The sequence below is a fragment of the Neofelis nebulosa genome, chromosome 6 (assembly GCF_028018385.1).
Source record: "Neofelis nebulosa isolate mNeoNeb1 chromosome 6, mNeoNeb1.pri, whole genome shotgun sequence".
Taxonomy (NCBI): domain Eukaryota; kingdom Metazoa; phylum Chordata; class Mammalia; order Carnivora; family Felidae; genus Neofelis; species Neofelis nebulosa.
The window spans coordinates 152,108,592-152,130,071 of record NC_080787.1 but is presented as its reverse complement, the minus strand read 5'-3'; the positions used below and the strand labels follow the sequence as shown (position 1 = coordinate 152,130,071).

General features: G+C 44.0%; 1 protein-coding gene across 8 annotated transcripts in view; it reads left to right on the top strand.

Moving 5' to 3' along the window:
- Positions 1 to 21,480, top strand: part of PDE10A (phosphodiesterase 10A) — a 613,983-nt gene that overhangs the window by 525,700 nt on the left and 66,803 nt on the right. For 7 of the 8 annotated variants that reach the window (XM_058735867.1, XM_058735864.1, XM_058735861.1 and 4 more), the window contains 7 exons: positions 1,002 to 1,157; positions 2,696 to 2,746; positions 3,777 to 3,835; positions 5,886 to 5,937; positions 13,584 to 13,726; positions 16,179 to 16,271; positions 19,056 to 19,242. In XM_058735867.1, the coding sequence (XP_058591850.1) occupies positions 1,002 to 1,157; positions 2,696 to 2,746; positions 3,777 to 3,835; positions 5,886 to 5,937; positions 13,584 to 13,726; positions 16,179 to 16,271; positions 19,056 to 19,242 (741 nt within the window). Of the gene's footprint in view, positions 1 to 1,001; positions 1,158 to 2,695; positions 2,747 to 3,776; positions 3,836 to 5,885; positions 5,942 to 13,583; positions 13,727 to 16,178; positions 16,272 to 19,055; positions 19,243 to 21,480 lie in introns of all 8 variants that reach the window. The other variant, XM_058735862.1, reaches the window with a different exon arrangement.

Below are 21,480 nucleotides of genomic sequence, written 5' to 3'. Positions count from 1 at the left end.
ACCCGCACACTTTGACATTATTCTAACCTGAAAAAAAGAAAAGAAGCAATAAACTTTCCTTCTTGTGGTATTTACATGTGGAGTCATTTTCACTCGTGACATTATACCGGTAAAGGCCCCGGAAAAGTTACGGCACATAGACGGTGACGGATAAATACGTGTTAGCCAGCATAATTCCTTTTAGTATGGCATGAAATTAATATATATTCATTAGTTAAGTAAATTCTACTCCACAGGGATAAAGAAACATTAAAGCAGTATCTGTGCATAGGTGCCAGGTTACTAAAGATAAACTTTTTTTTTCCCAAATTATTATTTAAATTCTAGTTAGCTAACATATAGTATAGTAATTGGTTTCAGAAGTAGACTTCAGTGATTTCATCACTCACATATGACACCCCGTGCTCATCTCAACAAGTGTCCTTAATGCCCCTCACCCTTCTAGCCCATCCCCCACCCACCGCCCTCCAACAACCTTCAGTCTGTTCTCTGTATTTAAAAATGTCTTAAATCCAGTCCCTGTCTCTTTTTTCCCCCATTCCCATGTATTGACCTGTTCTGTTTCTTAAATTCCGCATATGAGTGAAATCGTATGGTATTTGTCTCTGAGGCATTTCGCGTAGCATAATACACCCTGGTTCCATCCACGTCGTTGCAAATGGCACGATTTCATTCTCTTTGGTGGTTGAGTAGTATTCCCTTGTATCCACGCACCACGTCTTCTTGATCCGTTTGTTAGTCGATGAACATTTGGGCTCTTTCCGTAGTTTGGCTGTTGTCGATAGTGCTGCCGTAAACATCGGGCGGCGTGTGCCCCCTAAGATAAGCGTTTTCTCAAATACAGTTTATAGTGTCCATTGTCATTTGGTTTTCCTTTTAAAGAGACTAGCTGTGTTTTATTGCAAGTATTAGGCGATTTCTGACAAATAAGAATCATAACATGACGATTCCATCTCTTTTACCGAAACTGAATTTGTATCTTTTCTCCCTTTATTTTTCAGGACGAACGATTTCCAAGAGGTACTGGCCTGGAGTCTGGGACTCGTATACAGTCTGTTCTTTGTTTACCAATTGTCACTGCAATCGGTGATTTGATTGGCATCCTTGAGCTGTATCGGCACTGGGGCAAAGAAGCCTTCTGTATGAGTCATCAGGAGGTGAGGCTAGCCCGCTGAGGCTACTCATTAATATTGTTCAGTTAATAGATGAGTGAATAGCGCAAACCACACGTTGCTTAACAACGTTTTGATGGTTTTTAAAAACTTTTTCTTTTGTACTTATTTAGAGGGAAAACTGATTCAATTAGACGTATAGTAATCTAGGGGAGCCTGGGTGGCTCAGTCGGCTAAGTGTCCAGCTTCAGCTCAGGTCACGATCTCATCGTTCATGAGCTCGAGCCCCGCCTTTGGGCTCTGTGCTGACAGCTCAGAGCCTGCTTGGGATCCTCTGTCCCCCTCGCTCTCTGCCCCTCCCCCAGTCAAGGTCCTATGCATGGGCAGTCTCTCTTTCTCAAAAATAATACCTACGCGTTCATAAAAAAAGAAATCCAGTAATTTATTTTAGTAGGAATCCATTCTAACAAGACAAATTGAAGTATGCCGTATTATGAACTAAATAAAGTAGCAGGGTGACTTTGTAGAATTTTCACTTTCTGGTTGTCTTTATGAAGTTTTCTTAAAAACGACCTCTCCCTAGAGCGTATCCTGAGTAAAGGCTCCAGCACCAAATACATTTGGGAACCAGTGGGCTCCGTGAAGTATTCCCTGGATCACAATTGGCTCATTAACCCGAAAACCAGTTACTGCCGGGATGTGTGTGTCACTCCCAGGGTGCATATGCGCCCGTCCCTCAGGGGCCTTGTCCACTTAGTGGGATGACCCCCACCTCCTGCTCCCCCCCCCCCCCCCCCAGCCACACTGGACCCTCGAGCAAGGCTGACCCGCTCTGGCTCAGAGCCCGCGCACGTGCTGTCCCTCGGCCTGGGCTCTGCGTGTCCTCGTTGTCCCGACCCAGCCGCCTCCCTCAGGAGTTGTCCCCACGTGCTGCCCTCTCGCGGAGGAGGCCTTCCCTGAGCACTGCATGTGGGCTCGGGCGGCTCCCCCAGCATTTCCTCTCCCTCTGGTGCCTCCTCTTCTCTCTGGCTCCTTGTCAGCAGCTGGCTCTCCTCCTCGTCTTTCTCTCTCCCACGGTCCGCCGTGAGCTGTTGCGGTGTCGCTGCTGGTGGCCGGGTCCCCGGCATCTAGAGGAGTGCCCGGTACCTACTAGGCACCCAGCAAATGTTGGGGAAGCGAACGAACAATAAAAGAAGAGGCAGGGCCAGGAATTTGAGAACTTGTCAGCAGGAGGTTGCAAATACTTCATCGTTTTATGCTAGTCACCGAGGCCATTTTAATAGTGTTTTTGTTCAACTGGAGAGTAATCATTTTCTGCGAAAATCGTTGGAGGCTAACGCTCTCAGGCCTTTGTCTTGCTTTTTTATCCCAAATTAAGAGGATCGAGAGAGCGTTAGGCTCCATTATAAAGGAGCAGGAAATACGAAAGAGAAACCCTCTACATATTCGATGCTCTGCGTTTGGCAAAATATTCAGATACTCAGTGGGCTCAGGAAATTACTCATACGTGGTTATGCTGGAGGCGCTGTGTTGGGGTCTCTGCATGTGACTAATCAAAACGTGTGTCATCCCTTTCTTTGTAGGTCGCGACAGCAAATCTTGCCTGGGCTTCAGTAGCCATCCATCAGGTGCAGGTGTGTCCCGGGGGTGTTTTCCCGGGGGCTCCGGTGCCCCACTGGGGGGTGGGGTGGGGCTTACTAAGTGACCCTAGTGTGTCATTTTTGGATATTAGGTGTTTTGTTATTTCTCAACTGTTGTGTCTACTCACTTATATTTACTTACTCCCTGCCTTTAACATCTTGCAATTACTGCCGTGTATTTATGTATAACTATAAATCGTTTGTACGGTAAATGGTGTGGGCTCTGTCACAGTATTTGCTTTCCACTGACGGCCTCCTGCTGGCAGTAACATTGATATTATCATGAGTCCCATTTCCTAAATTAAGGCATCCTCTGAACTAAATGGTATATGGAAACTTTGATGTCCAATTTCAGATACTGGCTTCTCTTGAAAATACGCTCTAATTGGAAAGACCACAGACTTTATTGAGTCTCCCAGTAACTCAACCTCAGAATTCGGGGACACAGCAGCGAAACGATTCTCCCCTTGTACCTTCCACCTCTCTTTGTTGTGGAAAAATCTGTTGCAGCAAACTCAGATTGTGGGATAGGAGGAGAAAAAGCACACAGTTACAGAGTGATAGTGTGGGGAGCAAGGACCTCTCGGGCCTGACCGTCTCGCGTAAAGTGGGATGCGTGCCCACGTGTCAGTCGTGTAAAGTGGGAAGTAGTTTTAAAGAGCAACCGTGGAGGTTGATCGCCTGGGTCTGAATGCCGGCCCCGTCCCTCAGTGACTCTGGAGCGGGAGTGTGGTTCTGCACGACTTCTTGCTTCAATGAGGAAAGCACATCCCCAGTCCATGGTGTTCTGTGCTGATTGAGATAATAAAGTGCGTAAAACAGAGCTTAGCACACGTAAGCCTTCCATAGATACTTGGGATTGAAGTATCTCAAGTCTCAACTTGCCATTGATAGTATTACCATGTTATAGAAAGTGATCGCGTCACATCTTTCAAAATACAGTGAGGGAAAATAGTATTCTGGAATTGTTCCTTTTTGTAAGGGGAACTCTCTTACAATTAATAGTCATCATTCTCTTTGGCAGGTGTGCAGAGGCCTTGCCAAGCAGACCGAATTGAATGACTTCCTCCTTGACGTATCCAAGTAAGTGTTGGTTTCTAGGGGTGACGTAGTTCTTTCGGATCAGGGGTTTACCCTCAGTGCAGGCTCCAACGGCAATAGGTACTGTGTATTCTGCAGTCGGTAGTCTGGTAAGAAAGGTTCCTGTCCCGGACCATTAAGTTACGTTCGCACCCGTGGTCACTTTACAAGTGAAGGATTGCAGACGTATATGCGATAATACTTATTTGCAATTTGGTGCATGTCTTCTAATTAGACTCACTAGCGCATGTTAAAGGTACTAAGTATTCCTGTTTTTGCAGGAGAAAGCCGAGAGCAGGAGAAGAGGAAATGTTCTAGTTTATTATTTTCCAAAAACCCTCTCTGGCATTTTCTGAAAATGTCAGTAAATTAAACCAGATGAGCAATATCTTTTTTAAGTTTATTTATTTGTTTTGAGAGAGAAAGTGAGCAGGGAGGGGCAGAGAAAGAGAGAGAAGGAGAGACAGAGAATCCCAAGCAGGCTCCACGCTGTCAGCACAGAGCCAGCGTGGGGCTGGAACTCACGAACCATGAGATCACGACCTGAGCCGAAACCGAGAGTCGGACGCTTCGCCGACTGAGCCACCCAGGCGCCCCCGTATCGGCAATATTACCATTATTTTAATTTTCCCATGTATGGGAGCTCAAATACCACTTCAGAGAAAATGTTCCATTTCCCTGAAGTTTGCCCTGGAAAAGCTTCCTTGGGCGGGGGCGGAAGCAGGTAGAGACGTTCACCACAACATCGGTTCACATCGGTTCCCCTGCTCCCAGCGGGGTTGTCTGTAGATCTGAGCCATCTACTGAATGGCCGAAATCTGAAATAATGGCCCAGGAGGTGGTCACTTCAGGGCCACGTCCTGTGGCAAGTTAACGGAGGAATAACACACCTGCTGTTCCACGGCCACCGGCAGCGGCCGGGACCGCGTTCTCCCTCACAGGCCACTTTGGTGGCACTTCATACCTTCCTCGTCAAGGACTGTTGGGACCCCAGCACTCGTTAGTCTGAAGGTGCTGCTTTTTGTTACATGCTGTTTTGAAATACGCAATTAGAGAAGCACGGGGATGAGGGTGCTTTCCTTTGATCGCCAGGCCCCTGTGTCCCCGAGACAGAATCAAACAGTACTTCTGGGACACATGACTTGACCACCCAAGCGCACAGGAAGGGAAGCCACTCACCTTCCTTTGCTAGTGGAGTTGAACACCTTGCAAGGCTTCCACAGCCCGATTCGATCCCTGTAAATCTCTTCCCTCGGGGAAACCCACTGGACCTTCCCCCCTTGCTTGTGGTACATTACATTACCAGCGTCTCAGTGGCTCCAAGCTGGGTAATTTGTCTTTTAAGCGAAAGGCATTGTTTATCACTATTCAGTTATCTTAATTCTGAGTCCCTTGCTGAGTTCCCAGGAACCAGTAGATCCTATGTTAAAATATCCCCTAGAATACATGCCTACTCATTCCTCGTTTATCAGGTTGACATTTCAGTGTAGCTGCCACGTATCTCCTAAGTATTTACCTGCTGTTTGTAGTAATGAACACAAGTTACTCGTGTAAAATGATCAGGTCGTCATTATTTCTTGTATTCTGACGTTTCTTCTCAAATGAGTTACATGGCTTTCTTGGTACAGTGCAACTGTGTTTTAACTTTCCAGGTTTTCAGTGCTAATTTACATTTTAACTGTATTAATGAGATTAAGCAAATTTGAACATTTTTATTTCAGATCAAAGTTATTCATGAAAATATTAAAAATGGTGGGCAATTTTATCCCTTCATAGTTTTACTTAAATGCTACAAACTTGCTCTCAAAATAGGTACTTACCAATAAAATACTCTCCAAAATTAGATACTCCATACCAAAGTTACTGATAAGGTTTCATTTATCTCTAAAGTAACTTGTTATTGGTTGTTTCCACAAAAGGACAAAAATCAAACAACATGTCTATTTACGTTTTTTACTTCAATGTAGACAAAACTGGGAAATGTATGCAAAGTTTAAGATGTTCTGTGTTCCTATTTAGAGTAATTACCAGTTTTCTGTTCCTTTTTTTTCAGGACATATTTTGATAACATAGTCGCAATAGACTCTCTACTTGAACACATAATGGTAGGTTGGTTTTTGTTCGAAAATGATTCATGTCCTAATATATGGGGGAACGTTTTAATGCATTATTCGAGGCATAAGCTGTCTTAAAGTCATGATGGAAAGACGGCACTTAGTGCTCTCCAGGTGTTGCTCTGATTTCTTTGTGACTTTTGTTCATTGTGAGGGGGTTTCAATAACTTTTGGGAAAATGTCTGAGCTTTTCATTATTTAGTGGCGAGCTAAACTTTGAAAAACATTCGGTGCCTTCTTATAGTCTCCAAAAGACCTTGTGCATGTCGACCGTAGTGGGGATTCCCAACCACTTGAGGTTCGTTCTGTTTAGTTTTAGTCTTACGTGTTCCTCTCTTCTGGAAGACTAGTGGGCACCTGGAGCTGAAAGCCACAGGAAGTAGACTGCTATGAAGTGAAAAATATTAAGAATATAGAAATATAAATACATGGATTAACATAGCTTGACTAGGGAAGATACTTGTTGACTGGTTCTTGTATTATTTATCTTTTTTAAGACCGTTTTGTGGCATAATTCACATGCCACACTATTCATCCGTTTCGAGTGGTCAGTTCAGTGGTTTTTAGCATATTCAAAGATACGTGAAGCCATCACCAGTCGATTTAGAACATTTTCATTACTTAAAAAAGACACTCGGTGTCATTTTAGCCATCATCTATTGAGGCCCCCATTCTCCTTCCTGCCCACCCCCGCCCCCCATCCTAAGCAACCACTAACCTAATTCTTTTTCTGTGGATTTACCTGTTCTAGACATCTCCCATAAAAGAGATCATGTAATATGTGGGTTTTGTGCCTGGCTTTTTTCCCTTAGCGTACCGTGTTCAAGTCCTCCCGTGCTGTAGCAAATATCAGCACTTAACTCATTTCTGTGGCTGAATAATACTCTGTTATGTGGATAGACGTGCACGTTCTTTGCCCATCGTCAGCTGATAAACGTTTGGATTGTTGCCACATTTTGGCTGATGGGAAAAGTACTGCTTTGAACATCTGTATAGCTTTCTTCGCTTGAATATGTGTTTTCAGTTGTTCCGTACTTAGGGAGTGGCACTGCCGGGTCGCGCGGGGATTGTGTGTTTCACTTCCGGAGGAGCTGCTAGGCTGTTTTCCGTGCAGTTGCACCAGGTTCTGTTCCCGTCAGCAGTGCACCCGGGTTCCGGCTTCTCCACATTCTCACCGACACTGGCTGTTCCTTGACTTTTTGACCTAACGCTCATATTCCCCAACGGTGGAAAAAAGGAAAGCCATTGAGCAGAATATAGACGCAAACATCCGAAATCAGTGATAAACAGCAAACCCAGGAGGAAAGGTGACATCAGCTAAGAAGCATTCACCCCAGGAACGCAAGAGCAGTTCGACGTTAAGTAATAAATTAACGTAGTTCCCGATTCTAATTGAGTAAAGGGAGAAAAATTACATTATTTTAAGAATGGATTACAAAAACTTTATAATACTCAACACCCAGTAGATGCAAACTCCTAGCAAATGAGGAATACGAGGAAAAGTCCTTAAGTAGTTGCGTAGTATCTGCTGGGGTCCTACAACCAACATACCTAACGATGAGATATGGGAGCTTACACCCTGAGGAAAATTTGTTACTCTCCCTGCTTCCGTCCAGCAGTGTGCCTTGTTTTCACTGAATCTTAAATCCACTCTTGTTATCAAGAAGTTGCTTTCCACTTACGAGTAAAGCTGTGTGTGTGTGCGCGTGTGTGTGCACGCGCACACGCGCAGGCATGAATGAGAGAGGCAGGTGGCTTTTAGAATGACCTTCAGATGTTTGGAGTTCATAAATGTTCCCCAAACAGGTCTAGGATTTCTGATTTCAGCACATAAGAGTACCAGTTCAAACTGAAAGCCTCTATTTGGGGAGAATGAAAACGTGAATGTTATGTTCAGAATCACTGATCTTAAAACAGAAGAAGCCTTTCTCACAACCTGTGATTGTTTTTCAGTTGATTTTCTTGATTTTCCGACATATTCAACAGCACACTGAACAGTAAAATTTGCCTTATCAAATATATGCACTCTCTTCTTTCTATTACGTAATTGTGGGGTTTTTTTAATGTTTATATATTTTGAGAGACACCTGTGCACAAGTGAGGAAGGGGAGAGAGAGAAACCCAAGCAGACTCTGTGCTGTCAGCCTGGGGCTCTGTCTCGTGAACCGTGTGATCGTGACCTGAAGTGAAATCAAGAGTTGGACGCTCAACCAAATGAATCACCCGCTACCGCAAATTGTATGTTTTTTTTTAAATGAGGCATAATTCGGGCACCTGGGCGGCTCAGTCAGTTGAGCTTCTGACTCTTGATTTCAAGAGTTTTAGGTAATACGTCGTAGAGGTTTTGGTTTGCATTTTCGTGACGATTCATGATGTTAATTAAGCATCTTTTTCACATACCTGTTGACCATCTGATGTCTTTTTTGGAAAAACATCTGTTCAAATCCTCTGCCCATTTATTAATTGGATTGTTGTGTTTTGCTGTTTAGTTGTATGCATTTTTTATATATTTTGGATATTCATCCCTTACTGGATATATGATTTGTAAATATTTTCTCCCATTCAATAGATTTCCTCTTCATTTTGTTGATGGTTTCCTTTGCTGTGCAAAAGATTTCTTATTTGTGTATTCCCACTTACTTTTCCTTTTGTTGCCGTTGCTTTTGGAATCAGATCCAAAAACAACAAAAAGGAACAAAAAACAAACCAGAAAAAAAAAAACATTGCCAAGACCAGGGTCAAAGAACTTACTGCCTGTATTTTTGTTCTTGTAATTTTATGGTTTTAGGTCTCCCATTCAAGTCTCTAATCCATCGTGAGTCAGTTTTTTCATGTGTTACAAAATACGAGACCAGTTTCATTCCTTTGCATTCTGGCTGTCTAGTTTTCTTGACACCCTTTATTGAAGAGACGACCCTTTCCCCATTTACATTCTTGCCTTCTTTGTCACAAATTGACCATCTGTGTGGACTCTCTATTTTGTTTTTATGCCAGAACCATACTGTTTTGATTATTATAGCTTTATAATATCGTTTGAAATCAGGGACCGTGATACTTCCAGATTGGTTCTTTCTCAAGATTGCTTTGGCTATTTGAAGTATTGTGTGTGGAATTTTAGGATTCTTTGTTCTAGTTCTGTGAAAAATTCCATTGGGATTTTGATAGGGATTACATTGAATCTGTAGATGTTTTGGATAATACAGTCATTTTAACAATATTAGTTCCTCCAATCCATGAGCATGGAGTATCTTTCCAATTATTTGTGTCTTCAACTTTTTCCATCAGTGTCTTACAATTTCCAGCATACAGGTCTCTCCTTTCCTTGATGAAATTTGTTCCTCGGTATTTTATTCTTTTGATGCAATTGTAAATGGGATTGTTTTCTTAATTTCTGTTTCTAATAGTTGGTTAGTATATAGAAATGCAGCAGATTTCTGTATGTTCATTTTATACCCTGCAATTTTACTGAAGTTGTTCATTAGTTCTAAAAGGTTTGTGTGTGTGTGTGTGTGTGTGTGTGTGTGTGTGCGTGCGCGCGTGTGCCTGCGGAGTCTTTAGGGTTTTCTCTCTATAAGATCACGTCAGTTTTACTTCTTTTTATCGAATGTGGATGGCTTTTCTTTCTCTTACGTCACTATTCTGGCTAGAAGTGCTAATACTCTGTTGAACAAAAACGGTGAGAGTGGCATCCTTGTCCTATTCCTGATCTTAGAGGAAAAGCTCTCAGCTTTTCATCATTGAGTGTGTTGTCTGTTCTCACTGTGCTGGTCTCTTCCCCGTGTTGAGCGAGCGTCTTTATGACCGTTCTTGAGTTCTATCTAAGTTACCGATCTCCATTTCATTAGTTTCTTTTTCTGATGTTTTATCTTGTTCCTTTGTTTGGAACATATTCTCTATCTTCTTCACTTTGCTCAACTCTCTGTGTTTGTTTCCTTTTTTAAAAATGTTTATTTATTTTTGCCAGAGAGAGAGAGAGAGACAGAGAGAGACAGAGCGTGAGCGGGGGAGGGACAGAGAGAGAGGGAGACACAGAATCCGAAGCAGGCTCCGGGCTCCGAGCCGTCAGCACAGAGCCCCATGCGGGGCTCAGACTCACAGACCGTGAGACCATGAGCTGAGCCGAAGTCGGACGCTCAACCCACAGAGCCCCCCACCCCAGGTGCCCGTCTCTGTGTTGTTTCTCTGTACGAGGTGAGACAGCTGTTTTCCCCCCGGCCTTGCAGGGGCACCTTGTGCAGGCCCCGTCTTTCGGCTTCCCCTGGCGCCTGATGGTCTTTCACACCTTTGCGGTCATCTCAGCAGCTGGATGTATTCTTGTTAGGCCCCCTCGTGAAGGGTGTGCTAAGACCTAACAGTGCTACACGCGGGAGGACGTGTCAGCGCCTCGTTCCTGGCTGACGAGAAGGAGAGTGTCAGGCAGCAGCTTTTAGAGGATGCAGATGTACATCCGACCTTACGTGGGCCTCGGCTGTGGAGCTGGCCTCCAGGGCGGCTGACCTGGGGGACATGTGTAAGACTTGGGGCTCCAGACGAGCATACGAGCTCCTTTCTGAGAGGTACTGGCGAGCCGTGACAGGGCCGAGGAGAGCACAAAGATGGCGTCCTCGACCAACCGCCCCTGATGCTCCTCTGGGCTCTCCAGGTGGGCAAGCCCGCGACGGCTCCTCAGGTCGGAGCTCCGTGACGAGTCCACAGGCCTTTTTCACAGGAAGGAGGGGTGTGTTTCAGTCTGTTGTCGGCGTCGTGCCCTGGGGGGATGGGGCGAGGGGTAGCCTGGATTGTCGCAGTCCTGTAGGCCCCGGTGATGCGAGCCCCCCGCCCCCGCCCCGGCCGCCAGAGCCAGGTGATCAAGGAGGACCCCCTGTGTGGACTGCACGCCAGCGCTTTTGTGCGTCCCAGGGCTCCTGCCCATCTGGCAGGCACTTTAAAATTAGCAAACGAATCTCCTTCAGGTACATTCTAGGAGCTTCTCCAACTGGTGCTTGTGCGCCGGTCCCTGAGGCAAGTGAGTCTGTGTGTGAGCCCCTTAAGGCAAGCGTCCCCGGTTCCCATAGCGCTGTGGGTCCACCGGGCGTGGCCCCGTTGGTTGTCAAAGCCGGACATCGTAGGGGCTTAGGATATGGGGATAGACGTACACATACACACACGTGCGTGTGGATCCAGTCTTCGGTTTCACTTGACGAAAGTTTTTATCGTGAAGGATGGCCGAATGGCTTCACGTGCCTTTTTGGCGACATGAAGATAATTGCATCATCTCTTCCTTTGTTTTATTGCTATTATGAAATATTAGAGTTTATGACACTGAACAGTTCTGAATAGTTTTTAAATATTATAATATGTTAATTCCTAAGTCTGATTTACTAAAACTTTTGTTTATGAGGTTTCTCTGGGTTACAAGGTAAATTGGTCTGCGATCTGCTTTTTTATAGTATCTTTGTCAATTTTCAGTATCAGTGGCATAGCAGGGCTTCGAAAATAACCGAAAAACTTGCGTTCTTTCTGAACATAGGGTGGAAATTTATTTGTTGAAGATTCTTAAGTGATTCATATTTGAAATCATTTGGGCCTGATGCCTTTTATGGGGATAATGCTTTGATAATTTTTCAATTGTCTGTATTATTCTGTTTCTTCTTTTTTTTAATGTTTGTTTATTTTGAGAGAAACAGGGAGAGTGACGGGCAGAGAGAGAGAGAGAGAGAGAGAGAGAGAGAATCCCAAGCAGGCTCCGCACTATCCACTCAGAGCCCGACACAGGCCTCAGTCTCACGAACTGTGAGATCATGACCTGAGCCGAAACCAAGAGTCAGATTCTTAACTGACTGAGCCACCCAGGAGCCCTATTATTCTGTTTCTGTTCAGATTTTTCAATTACTTGTCAACTCACTTTTCTAGAAAATTGGCCGTTCTGTTTAGATTTTTATAATTATTAACATAAGTACGTGCCAAAGTATTAAGCATTTAACATGACCCAGTCAGTAGGGATGCAAATTTTGCTTTTCATAATGTAATCACTAATAGTTCAGGACCATTATTATTATTTAAAAGTTCAAGATACCATGAGTTTGCAGAATAAGTGGGCGATTCTTCCGTTTGCCAAAACACAGTCCCATTACTGTCTCCCTAACTTGATGTCGTTCATCCTTCCTCCAATATTTATTGAGACTTCTTGGGCTACGGAAGGCTTATGTGTTTTAACCTAAGGGTTGGCAAACCTTTCTGGTAAAGTTTTACGCTCCGTGGGCCAAACACTATTGCAGACACTCAGCTCTGCTATTGTAGCAGCCTTAAACATTGCGTAAAGGAATGAACATAATCCTTTCCCAATAAAATTTTATTTATAAAAACAGGCAGTGGGCTGGCTTTGGCTGATGGACTTAGTTAGCTGACCTCTACTCTAGGCCTTGTGCTGGGCATTTGCAATACTGTGGGAAAAAGAAGCAGCTTCTGCTGTCCCAGAACTCACAGGCTAATGGAAAGAGACAAACTGTCAAGTTCTCATAATCTTAATATGCAGTAAAATCAGTCCCTGGCACAGCCTGTACTCAGTGAATGAGTACAATCTATAAAGACAAGTATGTGATATGAGATGAACCAGTGTATCTAACCCATGCTGACTTCTTTTCATTAGACCAATAAAGTAGTTTCACGTGAGATTATATATTTTCCGGTGGCCACAAGGTGGCCCATGTCCCTCTTGCACAGACTTTTGTGACGGCTGTTTTTCTCCAAGAATCAGCTCTTTTTCTCCGAGGAATAAATCTCATGTCTAAAATCTGGGGTCTGAGGTTGCCGGAATTCTCCAACCGTAGCCCCGACCCGGCAGGGTCAGTGGGACGTGTTAGCATTAAAGAAGTAACTGCGGAAAGAGGCTGATGAACGAGTGAATGACAAAGTGAACAGAGCGTTCCAGTTAGAAATGGAAAAGGGTGTTTTTATTACAAGAGCCAGGCCATGAAAAGAGCTAGCACGAGTTCAAACACGCGGTCTGTCATTCACTAGCCATGGGATAGTGGATGAGGAGTTGCCTCCTGCCTCGGTTGTCCTCACACGTAAAGCGGAGATGAAAATGCTCCCTGACTTAATGTTATTACCGTGACGATGAAGTGAATCGAGGCACCCGGAGCATGTAAACGTGTGGGCACCCGGGAAACGCTTAGTAGTAATTACACAGGATCGTTAGTGCAGCAAGCAGGAGCAACAAACGTGAATACGAACCTCACGAGAGATTACGTTTCGTATCTTGTTCACGACCGACGTGTCGCGAGTACCAGCCCGGCAGAATGGCTCACCCGGGGGGCACAAGGGTAAGCCCAGAGGTTCTGGAAGAGGGACCGGCGTGAGGGAAGGGCTCTGAGGGGGCGGGGCCGGCAACTGCGTTCCAGCCCCTTCGAGACCCGTGCGGTGTCGGCAACAGCACGACGCGCATACCCCGCGGTTGTTTGTTGGTCCCTATCGGTGCCAGCCGGTGTCAGCACGTTAACAGAGTGTTTATATGCTCCTGTTTGTTTAGTTACCGCGCTCATTTGCTGCCCAGGTGGAGTATAGGTCAGCTGACATTGAGATTTGTGTCTGATAACGTTTGCCTTTAAACTCTGAATTTCTCGTCGGCTCACTCTCGCTTTATCGTTTGTCTTTAGATATATGCAAAAAATCTGGTGAATGCCGACCGTTGTGCACTTTTCCAGGTAGACCATAAGAACAAGGAGTTATATTCAGACCTTTTTGATATCGGAGAGGAAAAGGAAGGAAAACCTGTCTTCAAGAAGACCAAAGAAATCAGGTACAGCCAGAAGTAGAATGTCCCTATACTGCGAGTGCGGCTGTGCAGGTGTTCCGTTACCCACCTTTCTGTGCCTGTTCACAGGTATGCTGACAGTACTTGTCATACTGTGATATCATTCCCACCAGGACCCGCCTCCTGAAGGTAGTACTTCTGGGAATGACATTGCAGTGCCAGCGAAACCGCGCCTAGGAAGCTTTAGCGTCACTCCTGGAAATGCCGTCTTCCGGAGGCGGTCCTTTTGGAAATCATGGTGGAAAAACTTACTAGTGCTCCCAGGTAGGTAAAGGAACATCCCACCTGGAGTCTGCAGGTCCTCTGTGTAGGAGCGGCGGGGTATCGCCCCCGCCCCTTCCCAGCCGACGGCGGTCTCAGCGTCCAGACCGTAGCGGAAATGGACCTGATAGACTGAATGACTTAAGCACACGAGTCCGTAACCGAACAGCTGGTGTGGTCAGTCAGATAGCACACGCCCGCTGCATCTGGAAACTACAGCCTTCTTCGTTCCTTAAGTGGCAGCTGCCGTCGCTTAAATGGACGGAATGGGGTCTGACTGTAAGGCGTGCCTGCCACAGTCAGGTCGCACAGTCTGAACCGCTGCGGGGAGCACCGTCACTGACGCCCAGAGATCGTCCTTGCGTTCCTTTGCTTATACGTCTCGTGCAACTGTTTTTCCACGCAAGAGCGTAAGGCGCTCTGGTGGTTGCAAACGCCGTAGGAAAACACAATTCCTCACGGACTAAGTTCCGCTCTTCTTTGGTCTGTCGTGTAAGAGAGCGGATCGGGTGCCAGAAGCCCCTGCCCCTGAGCACTTCCCCTTCTGTGCCGGGCCCTGCATTCCACACTCACGGATTCGCAGTCCGAAGTCGTGGCACTGTTTAGATTTGTTATTTTTGTTTTGTTTCTGGTGTATTTGCTTTTTAGCCCCTCAGTAAGTCAGTCTGCACGTAGTCATTTAGGTAAAGGGAGTTCTCTTGCCGAAGGCTCAGTGTCCCTTAACGGTGCTGGTATCGATCTCCTTTTGGAGACGGTCACTCGAAGTTTGCGTGGACGGGCCTGGGAGAGACAGCGAGGGGAATGTGCCGGCCGCGCTCGCTCCAGTGGCCAGCTGATGCCAGCCGTGTATGTGAGCGCCTGCCTTGCCAGGGCCTCCGCTGACAGAGGCAGCCAAGCAGGAAAATCAGGCATAAATCATGAAATGTTTCTAACACTCTTTTCCTACAGCCGTCTAATTTGTTCTGTTCGTCTTGCTCGAAGCGCAAGAAAACCAGGACGAAACAAGCTTGCTTTCTATGCAATGTTGGGTTCATTTTTTGCTCTTTTAAGAAAGTTCATTCTCTTCTGTGTCGACTTTCCTTTTATTTTTTCCCCTAGGGAACAGCCTTAAAGTTGAGCTTTATTTCAGGAACAGTGATTTCCTATAATGTGGAAAATGTAATATTACGAAAATTATTTTCCAGCTTTTGAAATCTGTAGATATCGTAGACTGTAGACATCTTTCTTAACTAACTTTGAAACGAGCGCATGAGTTATGATGATATCACAACGAGAAACCTATAAAATGAGAATATATTTGTAAGAGAAAACGCTGATATATCAAAACATAATTAAGGGTAATCAAAGAAAGCTTGCATTTTGACTGTTTTGAAATTTGGCAAATTAGAGAATGAAAGATACTAGACATTGTAAGTTGTGTTATTTTTAGGCAGTGCTTGTGTTATAAATGCCTTCAAGTCCTAGTCCTGCATAGTGTCTCCAGTCAGGTGTAAACTCGTTTAACCTATGAGTTTGGCTATATGTGTGGTATGGTGGGAAGTGCACTGGTGTGGACCTCGTTTCTGTTGTGCCACCAGTATTTTAGGAGTACTGACAAATTACTGAACCTTATGGGCTTCCGTTCACACCACAGTGAGAATTCGTTAAGAAAATTTATGTTCAGGAGTGCCTGGCTGGCTCAGTCGGTAGAGCGTGAGGCTCTTGATCTCAGGGGTCATGAGTTCAAGCCCCGTACTGGGCATAGAGCCTACTTAAAAATTAATAAATAAATAAATAAATAAATAAATAGGTATAAATAGTTAAAGAAAACTTACATTGCGTCTTGTAAATTACAAGGTGCTTTGCAACTATACAAGATTATTATTGGTCATGAGAGGAGACCGCTAGTTCGTTGTTCAATTTCAGCTTGTGACCCAGTGTAGTTTAACGTATTGTGGAATATATCCTACAACAAGCTCTCCCGTGATGACCGTGCAGTGGTTTTCTACTTTACCTTTCCGTATTACGTCCTAATAAGGTGATTTTGAATACGTAAACGTAAAATTGGTGCGAGTATTTAAAATGAAACAATGCTTTTTCGCTTACTCTTTAGTGGGTGGTGAAATGTTCCATGTTCCGAATTATTTGACATCATCTATATTTTAATTAGCATGTCCCTCTGGTTTTATATCTGCAGATTTTCAATTGAGAAAGGGATTGCTGGTCAGGTAGCAAGAACAGGGGAAGTCCTGAACATTCCAGATGCCTATGCAGACCCACGCTTCAACAGGTAAGAAATAGCTTACGGCCCATCCTTCTCTCTGTCACGTCCCACTTGGCTGGAGCCTCTGTAATGACGCGCCCCCAGTTCCCCACCTGCCATCGCTGTGAGGTCCTTCCTCCTGGGCGCTCTGTGACACTTTCTTTGAACCAACTCTCTTATCAGTCCTCAAGTGTTTTCAGATATTTATAAAATGATGGACTACAAACCACTAATGCTGTCCAGCTACAGGAGATTAAGATGCGATAAACACATTTATACAGGAGCAGTTTAAACTTTTAAGGCTGCTTTTGTTGTTGTTATTATTATTATTATTATCATTTTATTATTGTTATTATAGTGTTCTCATTTTTTCCTGGGCATGTTCTCCATCAAACCATACCTTACAAGGCAGTAACCTCTCCTGATGAAATTTCCTACCTTGGAATCCCTGTCCCATCATTAATTAACTCTGGAGTGACCTGGAGTGAGTTACTTTATCTCTTGGAGTCTCAGTTTTTTCATCTTTAAAATGGTACAGTGATGCCTATTTTGTAGGGTGTGTGTGTGTGTGTGTGTGTGTGTGTGTGCGCGCGTGTGTGTGTGTGCGTGTGTGTGTGTGCGTGTGTCTAAAATTAGAGAAAATACTCATAAGAGATCGGGCAGCTTTGCAACAGACAGAAAGCAGGGGCTCCATGGATTGACGCTTTTATTGGATATTATTCAAGTTGGATATCAGATGGCTTATAAGGGTTTTTTATTTTGTTTTGAGTTTCTTTGGAGAATTAGAAACCAAATTATATAATCTGATTTTAACAGATCTTAAAAATTGAAAGTCTCAAGATTGATGCTGTGACTGGTAGGGAGTAATAGTTCAAATATTTTGGCGTTAGTGTTCTATTAATTCGAACATTTGGTTTACTTTAAGAGGCAGTTAAATAAACAGTAAGCATTTTTTTCAGAAACTTGATTAATGACGAACATGTGCAACTTGTATATAAACACAAGTTTATCTTAGTAATGTTTTATCAATAAATTACGAGCATGTAGAAAATCTCAGGTTTTTTTCCAAAAAACCCCAAACTTATTATTTTAGCGCTTAAACATTGGAAATATTTATATATCCTTATTTATAAAACTGTTAGATAAAAATTTTATGGGTCAACGTTTAAGAACCATGAAAAGGCAAACAACAGACTGTGAGAAAATATTTGCAAAGCTTGAATCTGACAAAATACTGTCTCCAGAATATGTAAACAACTCTTCCATTGTAATAGGATACCTCTACTGTAATGAATAGAACCCCACATTTTAACAAACATTTCACAAAAGAAGATGCATGAATGGCCATTAGACACATGAAAAGATGCCTGATGTGAGGGAGATGTACTTTGACATGAGATCTCGTTACACAGCAGTGGGAACGGATAGTTTTTAAACAGTGGCCCCGGCAAGTGCTGGCAAGGATGTGCAGAAGCCTGGGTTCTCATACTTTGCTGGTGGGAATGGATAAAGGTGCAGCCACCGTGGAGAACAGTTCTGCAGTTTCTTGTAGAGTTAAGCACATACTGACCGCACTCAGTCGGCTGCACTCCGAGGGATCCAGAAAAGCAACACGTATCCACCCAGAGACTTGTCTGCACATCTGCAAAACAGCATTTTTCACAATTGCCAAAAAACTGGCTGTCAGCAAATACTAATATCCGTGAACTGGTGAGTGGGTAAATAAGACGGATATTCCATACCCTGGAACACCGCGCAGCCATGAGGTGCCGGACCACTTGTACCGTGGTGCCTGCTACCATATGGATCAGTCTCAAAACATTACTCTAAGTGCAGGAAGCCAGGCACGAATGGCCGCCTCTAGCTATCTGGCTGTGTCTGTGGAGCTGAGTCCTATTTGTAAAAAACATTTTCTCGAAATCGGGAGGCCGCAAACATTTTCTATTAAGGATCAGTTAGTAAGTATTTGGGGCCATAACGTCTCTGGCACGAGTCCTCGGCTGTGTTGCAGGGTGGTGACAATCCATTCAAGAATGGTGCGGTTGTGTTCCATTAAAACTGTTAACAGGGGCGCCTGGGGGGGCTCCGTCGGTGAAGCGTCTGACTCTTGATTTCGGCTCAGGTCATGATCTCACGGATCGTGAGTTCGAGCCCCACATCAGGCTCTGTGCTGACAGCTGCGGAGCCTGCTTGGGATTCTCTCTCTCCCTCTCTCTCTGCCCCTCCCCTGCTCTCTAGTTCTCTCTCGTTCTCTCTCTCTCTTTCTCATATGAATAAATAAATATACATTAAAGAAATAAAAATGTTAACAAAATAGCAGAGGGCTGTTTTTGCCCCTCGTCTGCAGTGTGCTGACCCCTGCTCTAAATTCGTAAGGCGATAACTCCCATTTAAGTTTGTTTACTAGCAAGTTACATCTCTCATAACATACAGCCAAGTCCAAAAGAACGCTATTTTACCGAATTTATTATATTTTTTCCTCTGCATCCGGTTTGTCTGTGTTGACCTGAGCGTGCTGGATTCTCAACACCGGATGATAAACTGAAAGCCCCCTAGAGACCGTTCCGAAAAGCTCTTGAAAATAAAAGAACAGATTGGTTAGGACGCGTTTGAAAAGATTTTAGCTCAGCACTTCCAAATGTCACACTGTCCTTGAATTTAGAAGCTAAGTGGCCCCATTACAGTTCCTTTGTAATGGAAGCATGTAAATTGCAAAACTCACTTGAGACTTATGACGGAATGTATAGTTCACTTTCTTCTGTGTGTGTGTGTGTGTGTGTGTGTGTGTTTTGCTCTCGAACGCTACCACAGGGAAGTGGACTTGTACACGGGCTACACCACGCGGAACATACTGTGCATGCCCATCGTGAGTCGGGGGAGTGTCATAGGCGTGGTGCAGATGGTCAACAAACTGAGCGGTAGTGCCTTCTCGAAAACGGACGAGAACAACTTCAAGATGTTTGCTGTCTTCTGTGCGTTAGCCCTACACTGTGCCAATGTAAGTGACGCTGTTTTAAATGTCTTTTTACTACTCCGTATCCACTTTGAACCCTTTTAGGTAAAGCAGTGGAAAGGTTTCTCCCCCCCGCCCCAGCATTTCCTTCACAACCCAGAAAAGTGATTCCTGGTTGTACATATTTCAGGAGAGGTCTTAAAATGCTTTGGGAAAAAACAAAACAAAACAAAAACAACTCTTCTAATAATTTGCATTTGTTTCAAGACGAATCTGTTAAAAACAAAAATGAGGTTATCTAAAGGTGCAGTGTTCAAATATAAGGTTTACTCATCACGGTATCTACGGAAATGAGTAAGGCAATGTTATCTAAACCCTTACTGTCTGTCATATGCACTGCATTGGAGACTCGTGTACAGAAGATGGCGGGGACTCCTGGGTTGACACCCCCCCCGGGACAGTCCCACTCGTGAGACTGCGTGGGGCACGTCTCAGCACGGTGGTCAGATTAGGGGTCAGTGCGCTCGACCCCCGCAAAACACGTACGTGTGCCTTCGTCACTGAATAATCTATTAAGTGAGTTCCCGTTTGTTTTGTGAGGCCTCGCTTTAAAATAGTGGAGATAAACATTTGGTATTAGGTAAACTCTGATAATCCTTTAATGATATTACTGGCATTTCAAAGTCCGGGAAAATTGTAACCTTTTACAAAGCTAAACCAATGTAAATGGGAGTTACCACCATACTAATGTGGAAAAGTGTACTTTTTGGAGATAGAACCTCGAGTTCCATAGGGACAGCCACGTAGCTGATGGAAACAGCTGAGAGATGATTAGGAACAAAAGTGGCAAAAAACAGTACTCTGGTGACTAGGGACAACCGTATGCAACTCAGTGCTGTTCAGTAAGAACACCCCTCCTCTGCGTCACCCTGTGCCCTCTCACAGGGACCTCTCCTGTCACCCAGTGCATCAGAAATACATTATATTAGCACAGCTGGCAAATACTTTTTGCTTTAAACATTTTCTGTACCTGTATTTCTCATATATATATATAGAGAGAGAGAGAGAGACAGGCTTACATTTGTTTTCTTTAGTTTAAAAGTTGCAGAGAGGGGACCTCTGGGGGGCTCAGTTGGTTACGCGCCCAAGTCTTCCATCCAAGTACTAACCAGGCCTGATCCTGCTTAGCTTCCGAGATCAGAGGAGATCGGGCACGTTCAGGGTGGTATGGCCGTAGACATGCACCCAAGTCTTGATTTCGGTTCAAGTCATGATCTCACAGTTTGTGAGTTCAAGGCCTGCGTCAGGCTCTACACTGACAGCACGGAGTCTGCTTGGGATTCTCTGTCTCTCTCTCTGCCCTGCCCCCAAAATAAATAAGTAAACTTTTAAAAAAGTTGCAGAGAATATAATTTCTAGTATATCCTGAGTATTGGTTTTTATCGGTTTTTTAAATTTTCTTTACTGTTTTTATTTATTTTCGAGACAGAGAGAGACAGAGCGTGAGCAGGGGAGGGGCAGAGAGAGCCAGAGACACAGAATCTGAAGCAGGCTCCGGGCTCCCAGCTATCAGCACAGAGCCCGACACAGGGCTCGAACTCACAAAACTGTGAGATCATGACCTGAGCTGAAGTTGGATGCTTAACCGACTGAGCCACCCAGGCACCCCTTTATGGGTTTTTTTAAAATGTTTCCGGTGGAATCTGCTGTAGCAACTTGAGAACATTGTAGTGCATTTAAATATATAACAATACGGTCATATGATCGTCAACTCTAGCATCATTCTTTTCTCTCTCTGAATATGTATTTCTGTACCCCACAGAAGTTTGATCTAATGTAACATGTTTTATGCTTTAAAGTGTTTTATTTATTAAGATAAGCTAAAACATGTATAATAAGTGTTAAAAACTAATTTTGGCTTGCGATAGTATATGTCATTATGTGATCAAAGGAACCATGTTATGAAATTGTGATAAATGATTATCAAAGGTAAAAAATATCAATTATTGGAAACTGTTCTATCCTAATAAGATGTCTGTGACTTAAAAAAATGGCTGATATACCTATAAATACATTTTACCTATTTTAGACTGAAACTAAGCTTAGTGTAAGTTTTTTATACTTTTTTATTTTAAAGTAACTTCAGACAGAAGGCAACTTACAAAAATAATACAAAGGTTCCTTCATACCATTACCTGTGCTCCCCAGTGTTGGTATGTTGCCATTTTTACCTTGATTTTCTTCTTTCCTTCCTTCCTTCCTTTCTTTCTTTCTTTCGTTCTT